The following is a 27,624-nucleotide window of genomic DNA, read 5'->3' as shown; positions in this document are numbered from 1 at the left end:
ATCTCTTTCCTGTAAGGCATACTATGTCAGCTAAACCAAATCACAATAAACTAACGTACCTTAGCATAATTCAGGGAGGATACCTTGTCTGCAAGATCATCAAATCAGTGTGATACATGTATAACATAATCATAATGCATATAGACATATATTGAATAAATACATCAACACATAAACATCATTCTAGTTAGGGTCTAGTCACCAATGCAAGGCCATATCAACAATGCATGCTATGACCTCATGCATGACAACAACCATTACTCCATTATACACATTGCCACATGCAACTATCAACATGCATAAAAAATTCCTAATTAACTACACATACATATGAACGCATGTAGTTGAGCATAAGCGATCAATTCTTGTAACCAACCTATAAGACTGATACATGTAATCAAACAAGCAAGAATGCAAATTAACATACAAGGATGTAATCAAGCTACATATAATCATATAACTGGTCATATACTCTTGATGATGCATCCCATAAAATCAACATCAAGTTCCTCATGACAACCTTACTACAATCATGATCAATCATTATGCAATGCAACAAGCACATGGAATGCAAGTGTAAGAGACACACATGCAACTGACATACATGTATGACCAAGCACTTTCATCCAAGGAGAGCACAACCACGCTCTAATAACAATATGTAAGCCCCCCTCCTCCTAGGTCCACCCAAGCAACTGACCAATCAAGGTAAACATGTGACGAGAGAGGTCACTATAAGGGATTCAACTTCCTTGGTGACCTTAAGGAAATGGAACCAATGGAGCATAGCAAACAAACCCATCCACAACAGCAACAACACCCTTAGGAGACATGTCAACCACTCAGGCATCCTGTCCCCGAGTCCCATTGATGATTTAAGCCTTTTAATCCTTGGTTGCTCTCATGCTATAGGAAATACATCGACCAAAAGCCAAAGTCACTCTCATAGGCCTGTGTGCCAACATCCCTGGACCTTTTTCAGTAGACTTGTGCCAGCGTCTCCAGGATTTGAGCCACTTTTCTAGCCCAGAATCCCTGCCTCTACCCAGAACTTGTTATAACCTTCAAAATCCATCAAAGACATGATGACAATATAAACCAATCAAAAATCAATCTCAAGACTAGGCCTCAGCATCCCCAACCTGGATTGACATTTTTTCAAATACTTGGCATCAATGTAACCTATAGGTCTAAGATACAAGACAAAGCATAAATGACTGAAAGAACTTATGAAACATAACTAGAAGGATCACCTCGTTCTTCATTGAAGTGTCATAACATCACTTAGGTCTTGCATCCATCCATTTAAAAATTAACAATTACAAGTAAATACATGAAATAACCATGACATGAATCAATCATATAACCATGCTTATAACCAACATAAAACCATATAAATATCAAAGATATGGCAACCATTAAATCCACATATAACCAGTGCAAAAGTAACAGAACTTGGCTTTTATTAATCATAGGCAAATCTGACTAGGTTCGGGACTTCCACATACCACCCAACCATAGACATGGCTGAACCAAATCTCTCCTTCAGGCAGTCAACCTCGTGCCATATTCCAAGCATAAATGTGGGATCTCTTGGAACAACCAAGTGAATCCAGAGGTTAAACCACCTCCACCCTCATCAAACCATGATCACACCGAAACCAGTGCTCCAGTCACAACCAAACCGAACTTGGAATGCCATCCGGAATCCATCACTATCCTTGAGGAATTTTCCATATCCTTGTCTCTCAGGCTTTACCGTAATTCAATCCCTGATCACTAGATCCTAAACTAAGACCAATCTCTCAGGCTTTACCACAATCCAAACTCGGATTACTAGGCCCTAAATCGAGATTCCTCCCTCAGGCTCTACCATGTATCCCACCAAAACCGGTCAAGGGATTCCTAGGCCTTTGGGAATAAAACTTGAGACCACCTCTGCCCCAGATTCTGAAATCCATCCAACAAACCAAAGATCAAAACCGAGATAAACATCCCAACATACCATGGGATCCGAAAAAAGACAAGGCTAGGATGAAAACCACTGTCATAACTGATCCGGGTGGATGTTGGTGTCCACCCTCCTATCCCACTTGGACTCCCACAACTGTCTCTTTCAGTCTTTCAGTTTTCTTAATTGTAGCACAATTTACTATTTTTGGCAGTTTTTCGGGTCCTAAACTTTCAGAGCCATTTTGAGGCCCTAAACGACGTTTTTTGGGGAAAAGGGGGCCACCATAGGTTATAAACCAATGTTAGCCATGTAAAAGTTGTAGTCCTTGGATATATCTTTCTAACGAGGTATTGTGTGCGTCAAACGAAGCTCGTATGCCAAAGTTACAACCCCAGGAAGTTGATGTACCAATTTACCCAAACGGGGCCCATAGTTTCGCGCTTCATCTCCGAGGGTTAGGTTTTTGGATGTTAAGGATTTTCCATTGTTTCCCAACAATAAATAGGCCTTTGAGCCTATTGTAACACAATTCAGAGGCATGTAGCTGCCACATCTCTCCTCAGAGATAAACTACCATTGCCCGAGCTAGTTTATTTCCATTTCTGTTTATAAGCATATTTCAGTATTTTCCATTAATGAAATGAAGTATTATTTCTGCTGCATCTCTATATTTATGGTTATTGCGTTCCTACATAAATCTGGATCAAAGGCATCAAAGGGGTTTACTTTTTCTCTGTTTTTCTTTACATGTCCCCAACAAGGTCGAGATATAAGGAGTTAGGGCTTGAATTGGTCGAACCTTTGCAAGACCAGCATCACAAATCCTGATGGCCTCCCATGGCAGAAGAAAAGAAAGACGAGGGGGCAGGAGATCTTATCAAAATATTGCTTGAAGAAGCCCTCAAGTGATAAAGGAACACGATGATGGACAACTTTGCCCAGATCCTTCAGCGGCTACCCAAGGGCAACGCATCTACTTCCAGTAGCTACTCTGGAAACGCCACACCCTTTAAGGTACAAGTTAACTTTGAAATCCCCATATTTGAGGGTTAGATAGATGTAGATGCCATAGATAAATGGTTAAATCTGTTAGAAGGGTATTTTTCTGTTCATGATTTTTCCAGCTGGGAAAAGATTACTTTCGCTCTTCTCAAAGCCGCCCCCCATGTCAAGGAATGGTGGGAAACCTACTGCGAGCAGAAGGATGAAAGTACGACCTCACTGTTTTCAGGCGCACCCGCTTGGAACTCATTTCGGGATGCCATCAAGGAGCAGTATTACCCTGTCGGAAGCTATGAGGATAAATACATAAAGTGGACCACGCTGTGGCAGGGAAGAGACCGAGACGTGGCAGAGTTTACCAACATTTTTCATACCCTTCGCACCAAGTTGGGTATCAAGGATCCTGAGCGGCATTTGGTATTCCAATACCACAGCTGCCTACACAGGTACATCCAGGATGAGATGGAGTTCCTGAACATCTCCTCACTTGACATGACGTACCAATACACTATCAAGATCGAGCATAAGTTTAAACAGAAGAAGCGAGACTTTGGATCCATGAATCCGAAGCAAGGGCAAGGCTGCCCCAAACCGCAGAACCAAGGACAAAGCCAAGACGGTGTGACCTAAGACAACCCGTCGAAGCCACAAGAAAAGAACAACACCACGAAGTCAAAGAAGGACACAGGAAAGTGGTGTGAGTTCCATAAGAGTCCCACTCATAACACAAGTAAGTGTCGGGCCAAGCAGTCCCCGGTGGCTGAGTTGAAGGCTTCAAAATCAGATGCATGTTCCGACCCTGAGTCAGAACCCGACAAGAGAAATGACAAAGGGAAGCAGATCATTTATGCGGAGCCCAGCGCCACTGTTGCCACCGATCCAGAAGAATGAACCCAAAGATCCAAAGGAGGGGGAGCATCTTTTCCACTCACAAATGTGGGTGAAGGGTTCACCGTTGCAATTCATTGTCGAAAGTGGCAGCAAAAAGAACCTCATTTCAGCAGAGGCCGTGAAGCGGCTGGGCCTACTGACCATACCACACCCATAGCCATACAACATTGGGTGGCTTCACCGAGGACGAGATCTACGAGTCCGCCAGCAGTGTCACCTTCCCTACAACATCAAGCCCTTCACAAATGATGTATTGTGTGATGTTGCGCCTCTTAACGTTTCTGATGTATTATTAGGACAGCCATACTTGTGGAAGCGACATGCTATATATGAGTCGAGACCTCGCTCTGTTATTATTTCTTTGGGTAATACATTATACAGGATACCGAGGTAGCCCCACCTACCACCAACTCTTTGATCTCTTCTAAGAAATGCAGTAAGATCATCTCCCAGACTAGAAAATGTATTTTCTTTATGATTCGCTCTCAAAGTAAGGGGAAGATTGTAGCCACATCCATGGCCCCTGGGAAGGGTTCCTCCATGCAACAGAAGCAGGTGGATACGGTCATGAAAGAATATAGGGACATCTTCTCCTCACCCACAGGGGTATTGTTGCATTGTCAGGTTAAGCATTCGTCCGATCTGACTCCCGGAGCACCTCTACCCAATGGGCTGATATATCGTCGCTCCATTATGGAAAATGCCAAGTACAAGCAACAACATGATCAACATCGGGTGCCACACAAGTTTCAAGTGGGCAGCAAAGTCTAGTTGCATCTGCAGAAAGAACACCTTACAAGAGCCCATCGGAAGCTCAGACCACTCCGATATGGTCCTTACACCATTACCAAGGCTATGGGAAACAATGCTTTGGAGCACAACAATCCCCCATTCCTTGGCTTGCACCGAGTGTTCAATGTCGACTGCCCTCGACCATGCTTCCCACCATTACTGGACACATTAGAGATTGGATAACAACTCACCAAGGACCAAGTTCAGTAGAAGTTTCCTCGTCTCATGGAGGCACTCAACACAATGGGGACCATTGCTTCCTAAGGGGGGAGGAATGATCCATGTGAAGGTTGGTGGCCACCCTCCTCTCCCACTTAGACCCCCACAACTGTCTCTTTCAGTTTTCTAGTTTCCTTAATTGTTGCACAATTTACTCTTTTTAGCAGTTTTTTCGGGTCTTGAACTTCCGAAGCTGTTTTGAGGCCCTAAACGACGGTTTTTTTGGGAAAACAAGGGCCAACACGCGTCATTGGACGATGTTGGAAATGTAAAAGTTGTAGTCCTCGGATAGATATTTCTAACAAGGTATTGAGCGCGTCAAACAGAGATCGTATGCCAAAGTTACGACCCCGGCAAGTTGATGTACCGATTTACCCAAACGGGGCCCATAGTTTGGCGCTTCATCTCCTAGGGTTAGGTTTTTGGATGTTTAATATTTTCCATTGTTTCTCAATAATAAATAGGCCTTTGAGCCTCATTGTAACACAATTTAGAGGCATGTAGCCACCACATCTCTCCTCAGAGATAAGCTACCATCGCCTTAGCTAGTTTATTTCCATTTCTGTTTGTAAGCATATTTTAGTATTTTCCATTAATGAAATGAAGTATTATTTCTGCTACATCTCTATATTTATGGTTATTTCTGTACTTTATTGCGTTCCTGCATAAATCCAGATCAATAACCCGACAAAACCATGCCATCGACAACAAGAGAACCATACACCAACTTGCAAAGCCATGCATGTCCAAACCAGCTAGGAAATCACATATGCAAAAGGTTGCCTGCAAGTAATCCTACTGAAGCTGCTTGATCCTACTTTCCTTTCCTTGATCCTTGCTTTCCTTCCTTTCCCTTACATGCTTTTCCTTCGTTGCTCCAAAAATAGAGTGCTCTAAGAAACTCTAAGTTACCAAGAGTGAGAGAGAGAGAGAATAATGAGAGAGCTCCAAACTTGAACTAACAAAAGGTTACCCACTGATTCTCAAAAGCCTTTTTATTATTGAGGCCTCTATTTTCTTCATTTTCCATTATTTTCCTTCAATTTCCTCCTCACATGCAACCTGTGGCCTTTCACCTTACTTTTCTCCTAATTTCCTTTATTTTCATAAATAGATGTTCCAAAAATGTCTTTGCCTTAGCCTTTGCCAATTTTCCTTAGCCAAAACACACATCCAATGATGCCCACTAGGATATCTTTGCCCAACATTTAGCTTGGAATAAGTGTCCCTTAACCGTGGTCTTATTTTGCCTTTATTAAGTTTTATTACATGATTTTTTTCACGAGGGATGTTACACTTGAACACCCTGCCTGTTTATGAACTCAATAATTCTTTCCTCTCCACCTTATTGCAACCACCATGTGCATAAATATATACATAAAAAACAACAAATCCTAGCTTTACAAGAACTAAAGCCTAAAACCTTATGAGTAAAGTTGAGGCATCTTCCCATTATCCTTCTTTCCCCCACAACACAATTGTTATTTTAATAGGGTGAATTTGTGCTACAACAATGGGAGCAAAACACCAATTCTTCCCACTCATCTCAAGTGATGTTGGAGCTCGGAGGGGGAATTGGTTGGGCCAACATGGCTAATTATCCTTGGTCATCTTGGGAAAGGTTGGAGATTGGAGGGAGAATTGGTTGGTTTCTTATACCTGTGTGAAGCTTAGTACCTATATGGTACATATTGTGTGTCCATAGTTGGTTCGAGGTGAGCTTTTTCCATTGCGGAGTTAAAACCATCTTGAGGGTGACCCATCGATGAGAGTTATGGAGCATTGTGGTCTATGGTTGGGTGGAATGTTAGAGGTTTGCAACCATTTGGTGCTTAATTACAAAAGAGAAGTAACCCAAATATGTGATTAAATATTAGATGTTGCTCATATTCTTGTGTATACTTATTGTGCATGTCTTTGGGGATTTATTTGTAGAAGTACCCCAAATATGTGATTAAATATTAGATGTTGCTCATATTCTTGTGTATACTTATTGTGCATGTCTTTGGGGATTTATTTGTAGAAGTACCCCAAATATGTGATTAAATATTAGATGTTGCTCATATTCTTGTGTATACTTATTGTGCATGTACCTAGGGATTTATTTGTGTTTAATGTTGAATATATCATCTATAAAACACCATATTAATGTTGAACACAATCCTATTCTTATATGTTGTCACGTGATTGTGGGTTTATACTTGCTTATAAGACTAGTTTAAACATGCTAAATTAATACATGATAGGGAGTGTTGGTCTCTATATGAATGTGCTTGTATGGATTTGAAAAGAAATGAAAATATTAAGGATCCATGTAAGAACAATTGTGTAATTGAGTAGCTCTATTATGCACTTTTGTGGTGAAAACACTTGGAGACCTTTCTTGAATGGAGATCCTCGATGGATTGGGGTAAATTCCCTAGTTTGGTTTAGCCATGGTACTTAGGCAAAGTGTATTTGTAAGACCACAATATTCCTTAAATTGTACAAGCCCCTAGTGTGCATAAATACACACCATTAAACTTTCAGATAATAAGAGTTGTGAGGGGACATTATTACCTCATGAAATAAACCATAGTGCCAACCTTTCCAAATTATAATTGGAATGGGCTTGAAGCCTTGTGCTACTTGATTGAAAGTGAACGATAGGTTTCACTCTGATGGGAAAATTGAATAAGTGACCCATGGACTTATTTTGATTCTTAGAAGTTGTATGGTCAATGGTTTTAATTCATGATTTTTGGGTGCCTTTTTAAGCTATGTGGGATTTGAACTCCTCCAAAGAATTTGGGTAAGTAATATGTCAAGCAAAGTCAAAACCAATCAATAAGAAACATGCTAAAAAATCTGTAATGGAAGCTTGAAAATTTTAGGGTTCTATTTTTCAACCCTAGCCCTAGTCCTATGGCTAAAAAGGGAGGTTGTGACTCAGAGCTAATAGAGAAAGGATCTAAAGGGGGAAGTTGATAATGATCAAATGTTCCCATTATCTATATTAGTAGTCATCTAGAAATTCTAATAAAGGGACCTTTATGAAAAACCTAGATGCCCATATGAGTGGAGCACACAATGTTGGAACCTGGAGTCAAAGCTATGAAGGATCATAAATTCATTTTTTATTTTATTTTTAAAAGAGACATTTTAAGATTTCTCTGGATTCATATGTTGACTAATGATAGAGCATTTTTTCTTGGATTCATATGTATTGAAATATCCAAAGTCCAATAGATGCCCTTTTTGTCAATTATCGAGGATCTTTCCCATTGCATGGAAGAACTCATATGGATTAAGAAGATTTGGAATTTGTTAGTTGTCATTTTTGTCAATTATTTGGAGCCTTCTATGTCATTTGATAGAGTCTGGATAGTTGGAAGATCCATAATTTGGTAGTTGCCCCTTTCTAATAGTGTTTCTTGTAATTTGATAGAGTCCAATTTCAGGAGTTGAGAAATTCGAAACTTCTAGAAAATACATCTTCTGGAAAAACTTGGATCTAGATGTTAATGAGGCAAATAAAGTGACAAATAATGTGGAAAGTGATGTGGCAATTGACATGGTATCGTTAACATGGAAATATGGATAAATTTGAATGATGTGGCATGCTAATGTGCCATGAGTGTACAAAAGAATTGATGTGGCAACTGAGGTGTTGTATGTTGTGGCACATGATGTGGGGATTAAGAGTTTCCAAATCCATAATTTTATTTATTATTTATTTATTTATTATTTATTATTTTATTTATTTAATATTTTTTTTAGTCAGATGTACTAGATAATTGGAGATCCAAATATCCAAAAATTTAGATATGGACAGAGGATGATGACATGATCTGACATGTAAGATTACATGGTGGAGGTGATGTGAAATTTAGATACCCAAAAGGTTGGCCTATTGACTATTTTTGGGAATGTGGAAATCCATATTAAACACAATCCATATTTTTGTTTAATGGGATTTTTTGAAAACATCTAGATCTAGATCTAGATGTTTGACAAAGTTGACAAAGCATTAGTGCTCAGATTTTAAAATCCAAGAAATTGGAAGAAGTTGCTAGTGCAGGTAAACAAGAATCCCAGATCTAGATATGACCTGGCAAGCCAAGGTGTTCAAGGTATTGACATGGCCAGTGTGGCAATGATACATGGAAGGTACCTCTACTAGTGTGGCACCAAATGAAAAATCTTCTAAAGGGCATAACTTTATGGAGATGGTTGAGAATGAGATGAAATTAATATTGTTGGAAAACTCTCGATGAGCAAAAGATGATGGTGGCCTTAGAAAGAAGGTTTGAGATGGTTAGAAGATTTTCTTTTTTCTTTTTCTAGATACCCCACCTCCATAAAATAACCTTGCGGTTGGGTATGTTATAGTCAGTCACACAATAAATGGAAATTAAATCATGAAAGAATAAAATTAGTTTCATACATACATAAATAATTGTCCCTTCGAAATTAGCTTTTCATTCCTTTAAAAAAAATTCAAGGAAGCCTCCGTAAATTGCTTAAAAACCAACACCTACATGGTCAACAAAAAACACCCCAAATCTAAGTTGTGTGACCTACCTTAGAGATATGACTTGATGAAAAAAAAAACAAAGCAAAAACAAAAACAAAAAACAACTTCTACATAGCTTGTTATATGGCCTATATGTCATATTTGTATGGTTGTATAGACTTTTGCAGAGCTGTACAAAAATACCCACATTGATTTGTATGTCTATACAAATATGCTTATATCACCCACATGGACCTAATTTCTTAAATCACCTTACTCTCTCTCTCTCTTTGGCAGTGTCACTCAAATTGCTCCAATGCTTGAATGTGTTTAAACCCTTTATCTTAACATGTCTTTACACTTTTAATTGAGATCAAAACCCTAATCTATTTTTTACTTTACTTATAGTGTAAGTCATGGATGTTTGTGATACACTTTTCTAGACTCAACAACCAAATATAAGACTCTTCATTTCTTTATGAAAATGAATTACAAAGTATAAATTCTTTTCTAAAATATCTGGAACTACTTCTTGCATGTTCACGTTAAACCTATGCGGAAATTCTTGGATGAGTTGTAACTTTAACACTTCCTTGGCTTCCATAGCATTATCTTTCTTTCTTTATGTTTAATTTCATGCTTAGTGTTTATGTTTTTTATTCTTGTTGTTTATTGCATCTTTCATAACCTTTATCTTTGTTCTTTCCTTGCTTTTCATGCCCCCCATGACTTTGTAATTTCTTTCTTATCCTCTTAGTTTTACTTAGCCTTCATGGCCTTGTCCTTTATTTTATTTTTGCGTCTTTTCTATGTTCTTATATAGTGAACCTTGTTTCTTTTGAGAGAAAAGCTTTTTATATATCACATAGTGCACGAAGTTGTTCAACCTTTTTTCTTCCAAGAGGTAATTTCTTCATTTATCACACCTCATGAATGATTGGTCAAACTTATCTCTTTTGAGAGGTAATCTTTTTGTTTCTTACCCCTTGTGTGGGATTGGTCAACCTCATCTCTCTTAAGAGGCAAGCTTTTTGTTTCTCACACTATATGTGTTTGATCAACCTCATCTCTTGTTAGAGGTAAGCATTTTTTGTGTTTCCACACCTTGTGTGTGGTTGGTCAAATTTGACCCAACATTAGGGCACACTACTTTGCTTTTGTTGGGTTACTTAGCATTATTGCTTTATTCTTCCTTGTCAACCTTGATCCCCCTCATGATATTCACTTCCTACTCTTGCTCCTTATTGGGTCAAGCTATTGTGCCTTTATTGCCTCATATAGCTTTACTTCTCTTTGTATCTATTCATCCTCACCCCACTTAGGGAAGATTGTTCTTGTTTCCTTCCTTTGCCCGCTTCTCTTAGTGTAGGCTTTTCCTGACTTCCTTGCCTCCTTAGGGTAAGCTACTAACATTGTGTTAAAATTGTTGTTTATATCCCACACAAGCACAAAGAAAATGCCTTGATAAATGACCGCTAATGCTATGTTGAGTTTTATTAGTCACTAAAGGTAGGATAATTGGTTGGACCATGCCAAGTGAAGCTCACAAGCTAGGATAATTGGTTGGACCATGCCAAATGAAGCTCATTGGACCTCTTTTTGCTAGCTTGGATCTTGTTGCATTGTGGATTTTGTTAATATTATTGCAACTTCAACAATTTGGAACCTTTCAAATATCTCTTAGCATGCTCTCTTGGGATTCCACATGGCATTACCAAGATGTAGCAAGTGTGGGTAATATCTTACTCTCTTCATGTCCATCTCTCTCTTTTGTTTTTGCACCTTACTTTCATAGTATGGCCACTACCTACTTTATTGTATACTACTTGGATTTAGTTTTCAACCCTCCCTCCCTTGATATGTCTTACTTGTCATTTCTTATCATATCATTCTCTTTTATATTCATTTATCATCAACATATGCTCACACATTGTACTTGTGTAGTTTCACTTTGGATTGATATAGGATGAAATGGGTTGTTATGCTGGTTACAATCTTAGCCTCATTACATGGCAATTTCCTTCTTCTGTCAAGGCATTTACTTTTGCTACCTTTTCCAATGTGCACATTCATACTTTTTCTTCCATCCTTGTCTTTTGCTCCTATCGACAACTCACTGTCTTTCTACTTGATGAATCAGAACTACTACCATGGGGATTCAATGTGTACTTTTTGCACTTACACTAACCATACACATGTCCCCTTGCAAACCCATTATGTGGAATTTTGGTCATGCATTAGCCATACCCCATCTATGTTATGACAATATTAAGTTTTTCCAACTTATCTTAGTAACAACTCACATGTACTGAAGTTCAATGATAACTCACATGTACTGAAGTTCCCCGTTTGAGTTCCCTTACCATGCTTTAACCATATGATTATGGTGGCCCCCCATTTAATATTTAACACCAACTTATTTACGTCATTCTCTTTATAGTTGGATTGATCTTTGACCTCTTACTCTAATAAAACCTCTAATTAACCAAAAAACCTCCCTTTAACTTCTAAATATCCCTAATTTATTAAATTATCCTCTTGAAAAAATGTAAATATTAAAATTTTATTTTCTTAAGTGATCAACACATGCTTTTGGCCCATACTTTATTTGTCTCTATTGTACACATATTTAGAAATTCACATTCACTTGTAAAATGTAGCCCTATTTTCTTTCAATGCTTCCAAAGTTACACATACTTGTGTCATCTCTTTTTTTTTTTTTAATTACCCATGGCTTATGTGTTTCTCCTTCATTATAGGAGGGAACCTTAGAAACGGAATTGCTTGTGATTTATGTGTAAGTAGGAATAATATATCCTTACTTATTTCTATCTAATATGTGCGATATTATAAATACATAGATTAAGAATTTTTTTTTTTGCAAGCTTGGCAGGATTATATTTTCAACATGCTTGTGATTTATATGTAAGTAGGAATAATATATCCTTACTTATTTCTATCCAATATGTGAGATATTATAAATATGTAGATTAAGATTTTTTTTTTTTGTAAGCTTGGCAGGATTATATTTTCAGCATGTCCAATATATCGATCCGATAGGAAATTAAAATAGTGATTTTACATCCAAGAGTGCCTTAACAAAGCATCTCGATTACTTCACATCAAAAAAATATATTAACAAAACACTAAATCACCATCTATCTAAAACCATGTACACAAGATTCCAACCCTTTTATTTGATGGATTATTTATTCCTTTCTCACTTTAGAGTAAATAAAATTTTATATGGTTCACCCACCAAAAGGATCATAAACCCTAGATCCATACACCAACAAAATGTCAAGGTGCCGAGAAGCAACATACAGATGACACGCGTTAACACGTTAACTGGGTGGACGGGCTGGGACGGACCTAGCCCGGATTGGGCGTGTCTATCCGGTTATGACAAAATAAATTATTCTCAAAAGGACGTTGGCTAATTTCCGGTAAATAAAATAAATTTCCCTCATTTATATGATATTGAAAAATACCTTCGTCCTCACCGATATCACTCATTTCATCCATCGGTTCTTTATATTTATATGTCCCCCACTTCTGAATACGTCGAGTTTTCTTATCCTGTGCGTCCAGTTTCGTTAATCTCTTTGTCGAAATTATTGTGCCACTCGCACAGCACGTTTCCTTCCGGCGTGCCTAATACGGCTCCTCTCTAGCGTGAGACTATTTTTGCCGTCTCAGTCGCCGTCGCTGTCGACAGATCAGGAGATCGAATCCCCCATTACTGCTTGCTCAGGGCTCGATACTGGAGCAAAATCCCAATCATTTCACCGAGCCTGGAGCAGGATCCGCCTCCGCATCAGTTTCTGTAAATATCTTAAATGTAAACTAGAACCCTACGATTTTCGGGTAGTTCTTATTCCTTACAAGGTATTGTTCCCTTTTCTGCATCACTCTTTTTGCTGTTTTCTTTACATTTTATCTTATTTGTGCTGAAACTGGTCAGAGCTAAATGTGCGTAACGGCATTGGCTTTTTGGATAAATCCCTAGTATTTTCCTCAGCGGTGGATCCACATATCGTATTTGGGGTTTATATATATATATATATATATCTATATATATTGTCTGTGATCAGTTCTATTTATTTTTTTAAACGAAGATCAGTCCCATTATAGTGTCTGAGATCAGTTCTATTTATTTTTTTAAATGAAGATCAGTCCCATTTATTATTGGTCCTTGTTCTAACATTAAAAAGGGACTTCTGATGTTAAACAAGGACCAATAATAAATGGGACTGATCTCAGACAGTATTTTTGAAAATTTCCTTGTCGGCGCACAATATTTGGAGGGCAAGGCAAGGTCGTTACCTAGCGCTAACTGTCTCTTTTGAATTATTGAAAACTAATGACTCGTGCTTTTCACAGAAAAGTGAGTATTTTTTTTACTATTGATTTTTCCTTTTACTACTTAACGGAGCATGGGAATTTCCGCATATTCTTCATTTTTGACAGAATAAACTTTGTGATCTGACAAAGTGGTCTTCAATTTTTAATCTGGACATTCGACTCTGTCGCTAGATGTGCAGCTAAATTATTCTACTAGGGTTTTGGGGTTTATCTAAGAAAAATAGCAAGACCATTTGTAGTTTTGACGTATGTCTTTTGGCAATATTTTGCAGAGCCAGGAAGTAGATATCCAGAGTTCTCCTTAAGATTTACTCTATTTCTTTGTTGCCTTGCACTATGGCTTCCAATGATGGGTTCCTGACGGAAGAGCAACGAGAGCTTCTGAGAGTTGCGTCCCTGAGCAGGGATTCGGTGCAATCTCTAAAATCCCCCATCTCTCCAAGGTCTGGACAGGAACTTCACGTGAAACCTGGTCTGGCAGGTGCAAAGAATCATGCTGGAAGCGCTGTGGGCAAGCATCACGACAAACGTTCGCATTCAGCCAAAAATGGCCGTCCCAAAAAGAGTACGTGGTTCACCGATTTTCTCTATCTTCTTCTAGATGTAGGCTCTTTATGGGATATTCAAGTTAGCTTCAACCTAATATCCATGTCATGATATCTAAAAGCTAGTTTCAATGTAAAGTCTGTGCTTATTGTTGTTTTCTTTCAGGATTGAGATGCTATCTTTGTACATTGAAGTTTATTATGTTCGACATGCTTGTCAATGCTCATTGTTAGTTATTAAGGATGAGTAGTGCAATGTGTTGCTAAAGTTTAGTCGTAATGGAGATGAATTACGTTTGATGCTTCATGTCTTTTGGTACTTCTGAAGTGGAGTTTTCTACTTGATAAACCTGAAATCCTTAAAATTCACTAAGAGCAGATTCAAAGCCTCATTTAATTTGGATGGCTAATAGAACAATTCTCAGTAAATAGCCAAGTACAACTGTGGGAAAGATCTGTGAGGGTTAGCTACCATGGAAAGCAGGGTAAACCACAAATACGAATGGCTTGCGACTTTAATAATGTTTCCAAACAAGATATAATTGACTTTATAGCAATTTATACGGAATATATGATGGTTTTGAACTTCATGTGGAGGACAGGTTTCTTTGATTTTACAATGACTGATATAATGTTCAGGTCAACTGTTCTGTAAATACATTCTTTACCACATATCTTTTATGAAACAATTATTGTGAGGTGTGATTCTGAAAGAAGGTACACAATTGTATGACCGAGTGCAATTTTGGAAACATTTTCTAAGGTTTTCTCTGTGCAAAACGAATGGAAGGCAACGCATAATGAATCAATAAAACACAGTGGCGTATACCTTTCTCTAATGTTATCACTTTGGTCACGCATAATGAATGAATAAAACACAGTAGCGTATACCTTTCTCTAATGTTATCACTGTGATTATTTGGTGTGTTATCCTTTATCTGCTCAACATGTTGTCCACATATGCTCTTTTATAGAGAGATATTCGCTGCTGTATCTCTATGTTGGGCCTTGTACTTGCTTGGAACTGAATCACCTTATTAGGCCTCTTACAGTCTCGGAACTGAATAATTTCAATGGGTTTTTTACAAGCTTGGAACTGAATAACTTTGGTGGGTCTCTTACAAGCTCCGAAGTTTGAACTGAATTACTTTTTTGGACTTGTTAAGTCATACGAGTAAGATAGTGCCATGTTACATTCGATAATGATCAACAAAAGCATTGTGGGATTAGCAATCAATTTATATTCAGTAATGATCAACAAAAGCAATGTGGGATTCTTTGGGATTTACTTTAATAAACTAAAGCAATCTATTAGGGTATCTACTCGGGTAGAAGATGGTTGTATGCATCATCAGAGCCTTATATCACTCCTCTTATTTACTCCAGAGGGGCGGCTCCAAATGCACTTACTCATGGAGGGGTATTGTGTCTAATCTCCTGGTATCAAATGATTATTCAGTTTTGCGAGATTTTTGGGGGTAGGTTCATGCATCTTACGGCCTCTTTGTGAGTATTTGAAGCACCATTGGTTTCAAATAAGGATTTTTCTTTCTCTCACTCTTTGTGGGTAGGTTCATGCATCTTAATTAGGAGCACCATTAGCTTCAAATAAGGATGTTTCTTTCTTTCACTCATTGGGATTTACGGTGATGAACTAGAATGGCTATTTGCTCACATGGAAGAGTGGCTATTTGCTTCATAGGGTCTTATTTGTTGTTGATGTAGTTTTAGGGGCTTCCACTGCAGAGGGGCTACAAACATAGTTTGATGTGGTTCTGTGATGTTTTGGAGCTGACATTAAATCTTAGGAAAGCCAAGATTGTTGTTTTCAGTACAACCATGGAGACCCTTTCTAGACACCATTTTCCCTTGTAGGGTCAAATTGCACGGGGTTCTCTTCATGTGTCAGAGATTTAGCATGAAAGTTGCATTCTAACCATATGTTTTCAGATTCACTTCCAATATATACCATCACCAATTCCATTATCTTATATGGGTCCTAAATTTGTGATCCTATTCTTTGTTAGTTAGAGTGGTCTCACATTGTGAGGGTCTAGATGACTAAGTCTCATCCTCTATGACTTATCCAAAACAAATAGACTTGTCCCCAAAGAATGTTGTATAGGTTGAGTATTTTTGCATTCCCCCCTTGTTTGGAGATGGCCTTTAAACTCATCATCTACCTTTTATAGAGTGTGATACATGGTCCCCTTAAGAATGGATGGGATAACTTTACTGTAATGCCCCTTTCTAATTAATTGCCCTAAGAGGGACGAAATAGCCTATCCAACTCCATGGGCTATAGTCATTGATAAAGGGGAAACCCATTATCCGATGTTTGGGGCAACATTGGGTAAAGTTTGGGGTAAGTGGGGCAAAAAACCCAAATTGGGGGCTACATGTGTAACCCCTCACATTAGTTAAGGAAGAGAGAGCCCCATGAGGAATCTATAAACAAAGGAGAGATGGAATGGTTTTCTCATCATTGATTTGGATTGGAATATCTCAGTTTCTTTTCAGCTGTGGCTGTGAGGGTTTTAAGACCCTTTTTACTTTGTCTAGTTTCAGTGGAGGCGATCCTACCCTAGCTAGCTTCTATCTGATTTCGGTGGTGAAAGATTCCACCCTAGTCAGACATCTCTCCTCAACAAACTGTCTGGAAACATTTGTCTACAACAGATCGTTCATCTATTGTTTGGCACTTTAAAGAAGTATTTTTCCTCTGGAGGATTCATGGGTTGTCATTACTCATCCAAGGTCCATCTTTTCTGTGACAGCGAATATACAATAGATGACATCTCTGTAGCACCGTTCAGAACAGTGAGTGTCCAGGCAAGTGGAGTCAGCAGACAGCCTTCTAGGGCCGCAGCCGCAGCCACCAAAATCTGGCCGCAGGTGTACCATTACAGACCTCATCCAAGGGACCTTTGTTGGCAGCAAAAGAGGCCTTAACCTGATTTAAGGACCACGTCAAGCTGAGGCCACAATTCAGCCTGTAACAGGCGACAACAGGAGTACAGGCAGTAGACAATTTCTGAATTTGAGGTCAGGCAGTTTAATAGGCTAGTACAGTAGCTAATAATTTAGCTGTAGTGTGAATTATTGACGGACTGCAGGTTAAATCCATATATGGTGACCTGGTTTCATGTTTATGAATTATGAATATTTGAAATGCAATTTCTAATTGCCAAATGCTATAACTGCATTAGGAAGTAAGACAGTAATATAAATTAAGGCATTCTGTTGATGTTATTTATCTGCCTGTTACTGCATCTTAATGGTCATGAAGGATAGCTGAAAAAAGTGCTGTAATTTTGGTGCAATATTCACTTATTAACCCTAAGGGAAAATCCCCTTGGGACATTACATCTACTTGGTACTAACACTTTCGAGCTACTCTCTTCCTTGGCTAAGAGGAGTCAACAGCCTTGTTGGTTTTTTGAGGTATAGTGATTTCTTGAAGGGGTGGGCATCTCCATTGATTGATTTCTTCCCTATTTAATTACTCTTGGTGTCCTCCCCATCTCCTTCCCCTTATGTAGGAAATTGATGCTATGATCAGGGAGGATATTTATAGGAACTTCACAAGGATTTTCTAGACAAGGCCATTTGGTTGCTTAAGTCCCATGTGGGATTCCAAATCTTTGATGGGCTGCTGTATTGTCATCTCTGTCTAGTGCATGTGAGTCTGCTGACACTAGTACTAGATAGAGATGAAAATATTGTGGTTGAAGTTAAAAGTCATGAATGGTTCGGAGGCCAACTTGTTATTGACACTAGTTGATGTCTGAGACAGATCACCACCTTTTGAGAGCAGAATGGATTTGCAGACTTTATTACTTATGCAAAGGTTGAGGTCAAGGATCATTTCATCTTTCATTTAACTGTCTACTATGGATCAGAGGAAACAAATCACCATCTTGCCTTGCACATTATGGAGGCTAGTCCTCCCAAATGATGTTTACTTTAGAGCTTGTCTTCTGCACATAAACATTATTTCTTTCCTAGAATGTCTGTAATTTGAGAGTGAAGTGTCTTGTCGACATTCAGTCACCACTTGGATTATTTGGCTCTGCTCTCTACCATGCACCACCTTGGAACTTTACACATTGGGTCGTGGGCTTCTTGGAGGTTCATAACAGCTTGAGAGAGTCACTGATTTTCTTGGAAACACGTTACTGGGGTTTTCTCTTTTACAAAGAGTTCCGCAGCAATGGATGTTAAGTGTTGGTACTTCCTTCTCCATTGTCCAAGGTGAATATGTTGATGCCACCGAGGATTACTCCCCCACAGCCTACTGATATGAGTCGCAGTCTTGAAGATATTCTAGTGTAGGCATTGGGCATGGATGTCTGCACTATTGATTTAGATTCAGAATATGAGTAAGACTACTTACATACCCTCTTGGTGTTAGTTGTACTTTAACCTTGACTTTAACTTTTCACTGTCTCTGCTCCTCTTTTAGGAATTTTATATGCCCATGCTATATGCTTTAAGTTTTTGTTTTTGTTTTTTTTTGAATTCCTTAATTTATATTTTTAATGGGCTTCTCTTGAAAGATGTAGATTCTAGTCTGTTTGATCTAGTTTGATCTTTAATGGACATTAATATAAATTTCAATTCCTCACGAAATGCTGTTATGGTACGTAGCTATATTTTAAGATGGATTTTTGGAAGAGAACCATGTTTTTGAATTTAGTTTGTCCAATGTATCAGGTGGACATTCCAACTGTCATTAGGGACATAAAAGCTTTGAGATGATGTTAATGGGTGCCACGAGGAGAATAAATAGAATAAGAGGAAATAGCCGTTATGAAAAAATTGATTAAATTTGTTATGGCAGGTTGGAGGTTGCTGTCTCATGGGTGTTGGACTCATTAGAATTTGGATCATGTTTGCAGGTGGATGTGGTGGCAAAGGCACTTGGGGAGGATTACTAGACACTGATGGGGATTTACACATTGATCGCAATGACCCAAACTATGATAGTGAGGAGGTAGACTGTTATGCTTTAAAGTATTTATTAGCTTGCTGACTCACTAGTGCAGGCTTTTCTGCATCATTGCCACCTATGTCAATGATATCCACGTCTGGGTTTTATTCCATGCCCATTATTTCCTTTTTCCATGTTTCTTTGATATGATTTAGAATCCTCACGTGTAATGCTGATGATGTGTTTTCTGCCTTGTTAAGTCACAAGACTTGTATCGTAAAAGGTAAATCACTCTGCTTTCAAGTACTAAATCACTCTGCTTTCAAGTACTAAATCACTGACTACTAGATTTGTGCATCTTTGCCTTCTATGTCAACGATATGCAGGTTTGGGTTCTATTCTGTGATTTACTTGTAATGCTGATGATGGGCACTACCTTGTTGAATCATTTTTAATCTACTTTCTGCTCTGTCTATTCATCTTGAGGTAAAAAATCATAGGACTGGTCTAAACTGTCTGCATGTGTATGGCAACTGTTGTGGAAGAATTGCATGATATATTTTGTTGTGTGTGGAGATATTGCATAGAGATATTTTGGAATTCAAGTCTGATGCTATCATTCTTGGACACATATTAGTATTAGAGATAATGACTTTATAAACACCGGTATAGATCTATCTTAACTGCAGATCTACCAAGCGGCAAAAGAAATCAAATCTCTTGAGGTGCAAGCTTCTTTTAGATTGAAAAACTTGGAAAATAAGTTTGTACCTCAAACGTTTGATCCTTCTCGATGCTTGATAAATCCATGGTAAAGAAGGATATATATATATATATATATATATATATATATATATGGATTCAGTGCCTTGAAAATCCCCTTGGACCTTACATTTTGTAAACTACATGTGTCAACTTAAGGTTGACCACAGAAGGAATTACACATCTTCCTCGTTGGATTGTACAATGTGCCTCTTGGTGCAATGAGCATGTTCAAAGGGACCACTATGTTGTCAGTGTTATTCCTGTTTATGATTATTGTTCAGGGGATCTGTTCTGGAAAAACAGCATGTTCTACAAAAATAGTTATCTGATATGGATTGATCCAGTCTCTTTTGTCATTAGTCTTCTGTTGATGCCATCAAACCTGTTTTAAAAAAATTCTCCAAACATTTATTGTCCTCTAAATGTCATGCAGTGAGAGTTGTATTTCTTTATTAATAATGGAGATGCATTGTCATAGGGTTGTAGTTGAAATAATTCTGACTAATCTACTACACATTTGTGCCTGGCAGGAACCTTATCAATTGGTGGGTACAACTGTATCTCAGTCTTTGGAGGAATACAAGGGAAAAGTTGGATCAATAATAGAGGAATATTTCGCTACTGATGATGTGGCTGCAGCAGCTGCTGATCTTGCTGATCTTGGTTGTCCAAGCTATCACCATTATTTTGTTAAAAAACTTATCTCCTTGGCAATGGACAGGCATGACCGAGAAAAGGAGATGGCTGCAGTGCTGTTGTCTTCTTTGTACGCTGATGTGATTGAACCTGAGCAGGTTAGCAAAGGTTTTAGCAAATTGCTGGACTCAGCTGATGACTTGGCCTTGGATATCCCTGAAGCAGTAGATATTTTAGCATTATTTGTTTCTCGTGCAGTAGTTGATGATATACTTCCTCCAGCTTTTCTGACCAAAACCTTGAAATCTCTACCGGAGGATTCAAAGGGAGTTGAAGTAATTCAAAAGGCAGAGAAAAGTTATTTATCAGCTCCTCTTCATGCAGAGATTATTGAACGTCGATGGGGTGGCAGTACCCACATCACAGTAGAAGAAGTAAAAAAGAAGATAAGCGACTTGTTGAATGAGTATGTTGAGAGTGGTGATAAGGCAGAAGCTTGTCGTTGTATAAGAGATTTGAATGTTCCTTTCTTTCATCATGAAGTCGTAAAGAGGGCTTTAATTTTAGCCATGGAACGAAGAAGTGCAGAGCCACAGATCTTGGCTCTATTGAAAGAATCTGCTGAGGAGGGTCTAATAACATATAGTCAGATGTCGAAGGGTTTTGGTAGGCTTGCTGATACTGTAGATGATTTGTCACTTGACATAATCAATGCGAAGGACATGTTTGAATCTTTGGTTTTGAAGGCAACAACAGAGGGATGGCTTAGTCCAGCATCTGTTAAGTCCATCCCTAGTGAACAGAATGGACCTTCAGAGCATGATAATGCAAGGCTCTTCAAGGAGAGGGCAGTGACTATTATTCAAGAGTACTTCCTTTCTGATGATATCTCTGAAGTCACGAGGAGTCTAGAAGATCTTGCCGCCCCTGATTTCAATGCAGTTTTTGTTAAGAGGCTTATAACATTAGCTATGGACAGAAAGAATAGAGAGAAAGAAATGGCTTCTGTTTTGTTGTCTGCTCTCTATACAGAGGTGTTTCCAGTTGAGGATATTGTGAATGGTTTTGTTTTGCTACTAGAATCTGCTGAGGACACTGCATTAGACATACCTGATGCTGCAAATGAATTAGCCCTTTTCCTGGCTAGAGCTGTTATAGATGATGTTTTGGCTCCCCTGAATTTAGAAGAAATCGACAGCCAATTAAAGCCAGGATCTATTGGAAGAGAAATAGTGCACATGGCTCGTTCTCTCCTAGCTGCTCGCCTTGCTGGTGAGCGTATTCTTAGGTGTTGGGGTGGTGGCACTGGGTGGGCAGTTGAGGATGCAAAGGACAAAATCAACAAACTGTTGGAGGAATATGAGACAGGAGGAGATATTGGAGAAGCATGCCAATGCATACGGGACCTCAATATGCCATTCTTCCACCATGAAGTTGTCAAAAAAGCTTTGGTTATGGCAATGGAGAAGAAAAATGACAGGTTGTTGAATTTACTGCAGGAATGTTCAAGTGAAGGTTTGATTACGATAAATCAGATGATGAAAGGCTTCACAAGGGTTGCTGATAGTCTTGATGACTTGGCCTTGGATATTCCCAACGCGAGGGAAAAGTTTGCAAGTTATGTTGAGCACGCAAAAGTGAATGGCTGGCTTGTGTCATCATTCACTTATGGCGCAAAGTCTGATCCTGCAGTTTAATGGAGACATGTCTCCATGAGCTCAGCGAGATTTCAACTGCTCTCTCCACAGAGCCAACGGAACTAGTGTCAGTTGATGGCCAAGTATGGCTGTGGGAAACATCTTTGAAGGATATTTGGATGTTAGAGTAAACCGCAAATACAAATGACTTGTGACTTTAATGATGTCTCCAAGCAAAGCTGTATCTGACTTTACAACTTGTACAGAGGTTATGATCTTTTGTCAGTAATGCATTCAGTGCAATTTAGTCATTTCGTGAAAAATTACGAGGCAAAATTCAATTATCTCAAATACTCTTCTTTTTCGTATGTGGTATGTTTGTTTTGATAATGACGTGGAAGAACTATTTTGTTGATTTTAGCAAGACACGGATATTAACTCAATTGGCCTGTAAATACATTCTTTATCATGTGTCTTATCTGAAACATTTTGTGTGGATGTGATTTTGAAAGAAGTCACAAAGTTGTTTGGCGAATACGAAATTTGAAGCTTTTTTGATCTCTATCCAAAACGAAATGGAAGGCAACACAAAAATTAAAGAATAAAACAGTGGTTTATCCACCACCTTTTTGCAATGCCATTTACATCACTGTGACTGTATCTAGTGCGTTCTCCTTTTCCTGCTCAGCATGTTGACTGCATTTTCTTTTTGTAATAAGTTATTCGCTCCCAGATTTCTTTCCGGTCTTTTCATGGGTTCTTTCCAGTCTTTTATTGGACTTGTTGGATGCTTTAAAGTTTTTCACGGTAAACTTGAAAATAAATCACTTTTTTACTAAATTAAGAATTGAGTAGTTTTATCTTGCCAGTGTTATTAGGTGAATGGAGTTGGTACCTTGGGATTGGTATTAAATATTTAAGGACGTTGATCAGGACTTTGAGTTTTATAATTATCATGAATGGAGTAGTTGTTTCTTTGTCAGTGTTAATCGGTATTTATTAAGTACGTTGAGCAGTACTTGAGGTTAATAAATACGTTAGTTACTGGCCGGTCGGAGAATGAGTGCTTGTCAGTATTTAGTGCTTCAGCGGGCCTTTGGTTTCACCTCCATTACAAATAAATGTTTCCTATCGGATAGAGCGATCGGACTTGGATACTTTTCTATTAAAGTAAGAAAGAAAGCGCTTTTAGGTTCGGTGGGATCATGGCATCAATCCTTCAAAACCGGTTCAAGGGACAAGATTACGGCATTAGGTTACACCAACAATCAATATCAATAGTTATAAGGTTACACAAACAATCAATATCAATAGTTATATATGGATCTTTATCATTGCCACACCGCTACATTACAGCTCAAGGAGCTGACTGAGCCATTACTTGATTATCAATTTGCTGTTTTTTTGGTTCATCTAATAGTTTTGCTGATATTATTTTATTGGGATTGTTCTTTTTATGGTTTGGTTTATATTATTTTATTTGGATTGTTCATTTTATGGTTTGGTTGATTTATTATTTAGTTGTGATTGGATGAAGTTACGCACATGCAACCACTTTTGGAGGACTTATTTCATTATAATAATGACATCACTTTTTAGGGAAATCTCGAAAATGTGGTATTTTCTGGTCTTCAAATGAAGGGGTGTGCATTATAGTAAATTCTATTTTTACTCCAATTAAGGATGGGTAGGGACTGCATTATAGTAAATTATATTTTTACTGCAATCAAGGATGGTAGAGACTCCAATCAAGATGGCGAGAGCACAGTTCACCGAGAAGAAATTCCTTGGAGAGCACAGATTTTCTATCACGCATCATCCTCCTCCCTGTCTTTTTGACCCTATTCTGTCTTTTGTCATTTGCCCCTCTGGTTGCCTGTGTTTCTTTTCATTTTTTGAGTGTGCCCCTTTGCGCCTCGCCCCCCTCCCCCTTTTTTATTCCTCTCAAACATAAAGCCAAAGTGATTAATATTTTTATTTTCAACGTTGGCATTTTCCCTTTTCAAAAACTCATAAACACCAAGAAGAATATACTTTTCAAATATGCCAAACAAAGGATAATTATTTTTATGCCAGTTTTATTCTTCTCAAACATAAAGCCAAAGTGATTAAAATTTTTATTTTCAACTTTGCCATTTTCCCTTTTCAAAAACTCAAACACCAAGAAGGATATAATTTTCAGATATGACAAACAAAGGATGATTATTTTTATCCCAGCGTCTAAGTCGAGGCAAATAAATATTTTAGGAAAAGATAAAGATTATTTTGAAATCACATTCTTAGAAGTATTTCTATGTTACTCATTCCAAAGAATTTCTTTGGACTGTTCTTAAACATAGCTCATCGTTGCTGTGGTTAATGGATAAAGTTGAGATACATTTGAAGAGCTTATGGTAGGAATGTTTGACATGAAATTCAATTATATATATATTTTATCATTTTTTTGATTGAATACATGAAACTTATATAAGGGCTGTTGTTAAAAGTTGAACAAAATAGAAGAAACTGTTGAATTTTCAAACAATAATGACAACTCTCCAAAGCTATAAAACAACACACTACCACCTGCAAATAAGCTCACTCGAAGAGAGGGCACTGCATGCAAGTGTAGCCACAGAACTTAGCTAGAGTGCTGAGTGCCCTATTAAAGATCGAACTGATGGGTCCACCCACACACCCTGTGAATCAGTTTGCATTGAGAGGAAATTTTGTGAGCTGAGTGAGACTGTAACAAATCCAGATGAAGGGCCCAACTATGGAGAATGCAGAGATAAATAGAAAAATACAGAGACAATTGACAATAGGAAAGGTTGAGCTTTTCAAAATACAAGAGCTGACCTCACTAGAGAGAAACCACAACCACAAAACTAGGAGAAAGAGCACAAGACAGAACGCTGGGTCGCATCACCAACAGAACTAAACCTTCCAAAAGCAAGATACCCAACATACTAGAGAGGAAAACCAATAGAAGGGATAGAGGCTGTGAAGAAGGAACAACTGGAGGGCTTGGTTCCTTTGAGATTTGAATTGCAAACCATTAGAGACCCTCGAAAACAACAGGGACAAACAGACAACTAACTCGAGCACCAAAACCAAATAATGAACAACACCTAACCCAAAATCCATACCAACCTAAAGGATGTCAACTGAACATTGAGAAACTTCCACACCTCCTCAAATAACTCAACCATTAATCTGCCACAGGCTTGATATGATTGGGATCCATTACAAGCCATCATCAATCACAAAGGGAGGTACACACCTGTATTAAAATTTAGGGGCGGTGGGCATGTGCGCTCCTCCCATTGCCCGAAGTGCTGATCTCCCCACCCCTTGTTTCCACAATAACATGTCTGCGCACCTGATACAAGAGATCAACATCTTGAATCTTATTGGTTCTTTTAAATTTGATTTTGTTAGTACATTTTTTTTGTTTTGAGACCCATTTTTGACCTCAAAATTCCCCTACTGCTACACTTGGTCTCTAATTCATCACTTTTTTGCCTTTGATGGACAAGAGTATTCATAACTATAGTAGGGCAGTGAAGTGCATTAGTGTTCAATTTTATCAATCTTAGAAGTTATAAAAATGTAAAGATTTTGTCACATTGTATTAACTCCACAGTGCTTCTCAAAATCCTTTTGAATTCTCGTGCTTCCTTATAATCCATATAAACAAAAAACAAGGAAAATACTAAAGGTTGTGTGATGCATCCCAATGCTCAGATTGGTGCCCAAGGGAAAGGTTCCAAATAATTTTTTTATTCTAGAACTCAAGAGGGGACCCCCTTTTCCATAGATTACCAAAAGAAAGAGCTAAAAAAACAAATCTTTTCAAGACCGAGATACACGGAAATTGAAAGACTAGGGCTTGAAATAAACTAAATAGAGGTCACCCAATAGAGGGATCCTAAGGCGTGGAAGAGAATTGAGGAAATTGATGGACCTTGACCAAGAAGATTATAGAAGAATTGAGAATCCTAAGGGCATATCAAAACATGCAAGACCATACACATAATACAAGCCACACAAACTAAAACCCAATTCCCAGGTGTAAAATCCAAGAAATTAGATCACCTTCTCACACCCCGAATCAAATTATGATACACTAAAATACAGATTACTAACCAAAGCTTGAGAGAGGTTGTTATCAGGATTTTCCAAACCCTCCTTTCGTCAGTGCAAGCATCTTCCTCCACCACTCAATCTCATCTTTGCAAAGCAATTCTTTAACAATGGGTTCAAATGATGGAGCTACCTTAACTTCGTGCATGCAAATGGAGGCAATGCTTGTCCTTCATACCCAAGTTCCTTACTTGAAATCAGATAGGCAGCCTTTTAGTATCTATTAATAACCATGATAAGAGTCCTCATCTTCTTACTTAGGATTGTAAAGGAGTTGGGTGGAAGCTCCACCCCTCTTTTATCTAAATAACCAGGATTGAAAACAACTACTTTAGTAGCTAGTGCATCAACCTATTGATTATGCTCTTGAAAGACTTGGTAAAACGAGACCTTGTGCATACCATCAATCTTCTTTTGAACCTGGGCTATGATTCAAGCAAGTTTGTTATTAGAGGATTGTTTTTGAGAACATTAGATTGATAATTACACCTTACTATTATTATTATTCCTCTACCTATGAAGAATAGGCTTCCATGTTTGCTAGTTTTCATGCTCTCAATTCCTATTTAAATTATTCTTATTTAGCTAGATTTCCCTCACCTCCAATATTTTCCTCTTTATGTAATGTTCCAATTTAGCAATGATTTTTGTATCCACATTCATACATAGTGACTAGTGTTTTGAGTGTTTATCCATAATTGAATCAAGCTATGGTTCGCCCATATATCTTTGAACTATCTAAATATGATTAGATGTTTGCATTTAATAATGATATATGAAATCAATAATTTGAGCTGAATAATCTCCTAAAGATGATTCTAGCTTTGGGGAATGAAACTTCAACTTTCAAAAATTCTCAATTGAATGCATATTCCTCCTCCACAATCACTGAGTATGTATAATAAATCTCATTCTACTTATGGTTAGATTTTATTTGAAAAAAGTGTGTTTACAATGCTTATTGAGTGGGTCCACAATACTAAGTTGTATTTGTGGAGCTATGAAGGAATGCCCTACTTTTTGAAGACCCACAATTTATTTTGTGGACTAAATACTATTTGTCCAAGTAGAAAAATGAAGGTATGTCCTAATTTTTTAATATCCATGATGACACTCTACTAAAAATCTCTTAGGCAATAATGTGTGTGTGAATGTGTGTATTTGTTTTCGAAAGAGAAAAATAATGATATTAATTCATTGAGAGAATGGAAATTACATTTTTAGGTGCTTCCCACACTTTACAAAAATGACCTAACTACAAGATA

At 38.0% G+C, this 27,624-nt stretch overlaps 1 protein-coding gene across 2 annotated transcripts; it reads left to right on the top strand.

Annotated features, from left to right (window-relative positions):
- Positions 1–12,852: 12,852 nt before the first annotated feature.
- LOC149205434 (MA3 DOMAIN-CONTAINING TRANSLATION REGULATORY FACTOR 4-like) lies at positions 12,853–22,602 on the top strand. 2 transcript variants are annotated; one of them, XM_089395072.1, is made up of 4 exons: positions 12,853–13,241; positions 13,991–14,283; positions 19,165–19,259; positions 20,492–22,602. In XM_089395072.1, the coding sequence occupies exons 2-4, from the start codon at positions 14,055–14,057 to the stop codon at positions 22,292–22,294; spliced, it is 2,127 nt and encodes a 708-aa protein (XP_089251198.1). In that variant the 5' UTR covers positions 12,853–13,241; positions 13,991–14,054; the 3' UTR covers positions 22,295–22,602. The 2 variants fall into 2 exon arrangements, with proteins under 2 accessions (XP_089251198.1, XP_089251199.1); XM_089395073.1 differs by lacking the exons at positions 12,853–13,241; positions 19,165–19,259 and having other exon boundaries at positions 14,073–14,283.
- The last annotated feature ends 5,022 nt before the right edge of the window (positions 22,603–27,624 follow it).

Source organism: Pinus tabuliformis, chromosome 1_2 (assembly GCF_031772625.1).
Source record: "Pinus tabuliformis cultivar Carrire ecotype Pingquan chromosome 1_2, CPIR1, whole genome shotgun sequence".
In the NCBI taxonomy this organism is placed as follows: Eukaryota; Viridiplantae; Streptophyta; class Pinopsida; order Pinales; family Pinaceae; genus Pinus; species Pinus tabuliformis.
Note: the sequence above shows the minus strand (reverse complement) of the source record. Positions and strands in the feature narration are given on the sequence as shown.

Bases quoted from the DNA above. Each gene is read 5' to 3' on its own strand.
- LOC149205434 (XM_089395072.1), top strand. From the start codon at position 14,055: ATGGCTTCCAATGATGGGTTCCTGACGGAAGAGCAACGAGAGCTTCTG. The intron at 14,284-19,164 runs GTACGTGGTTCA...TCATGTTTGCAG, and splicing joins AAATGGCCGTCCCAAAAAGA to GTGGATGTGGTGGCAAAGGC. The intron at 19,260-20,491 runs GTAGACTGTTAT...TGTGCCTGGCAG, and splicing joins CAAACTATGATAGTGAGGAG to GAACCTTATCAATTGGTGGG.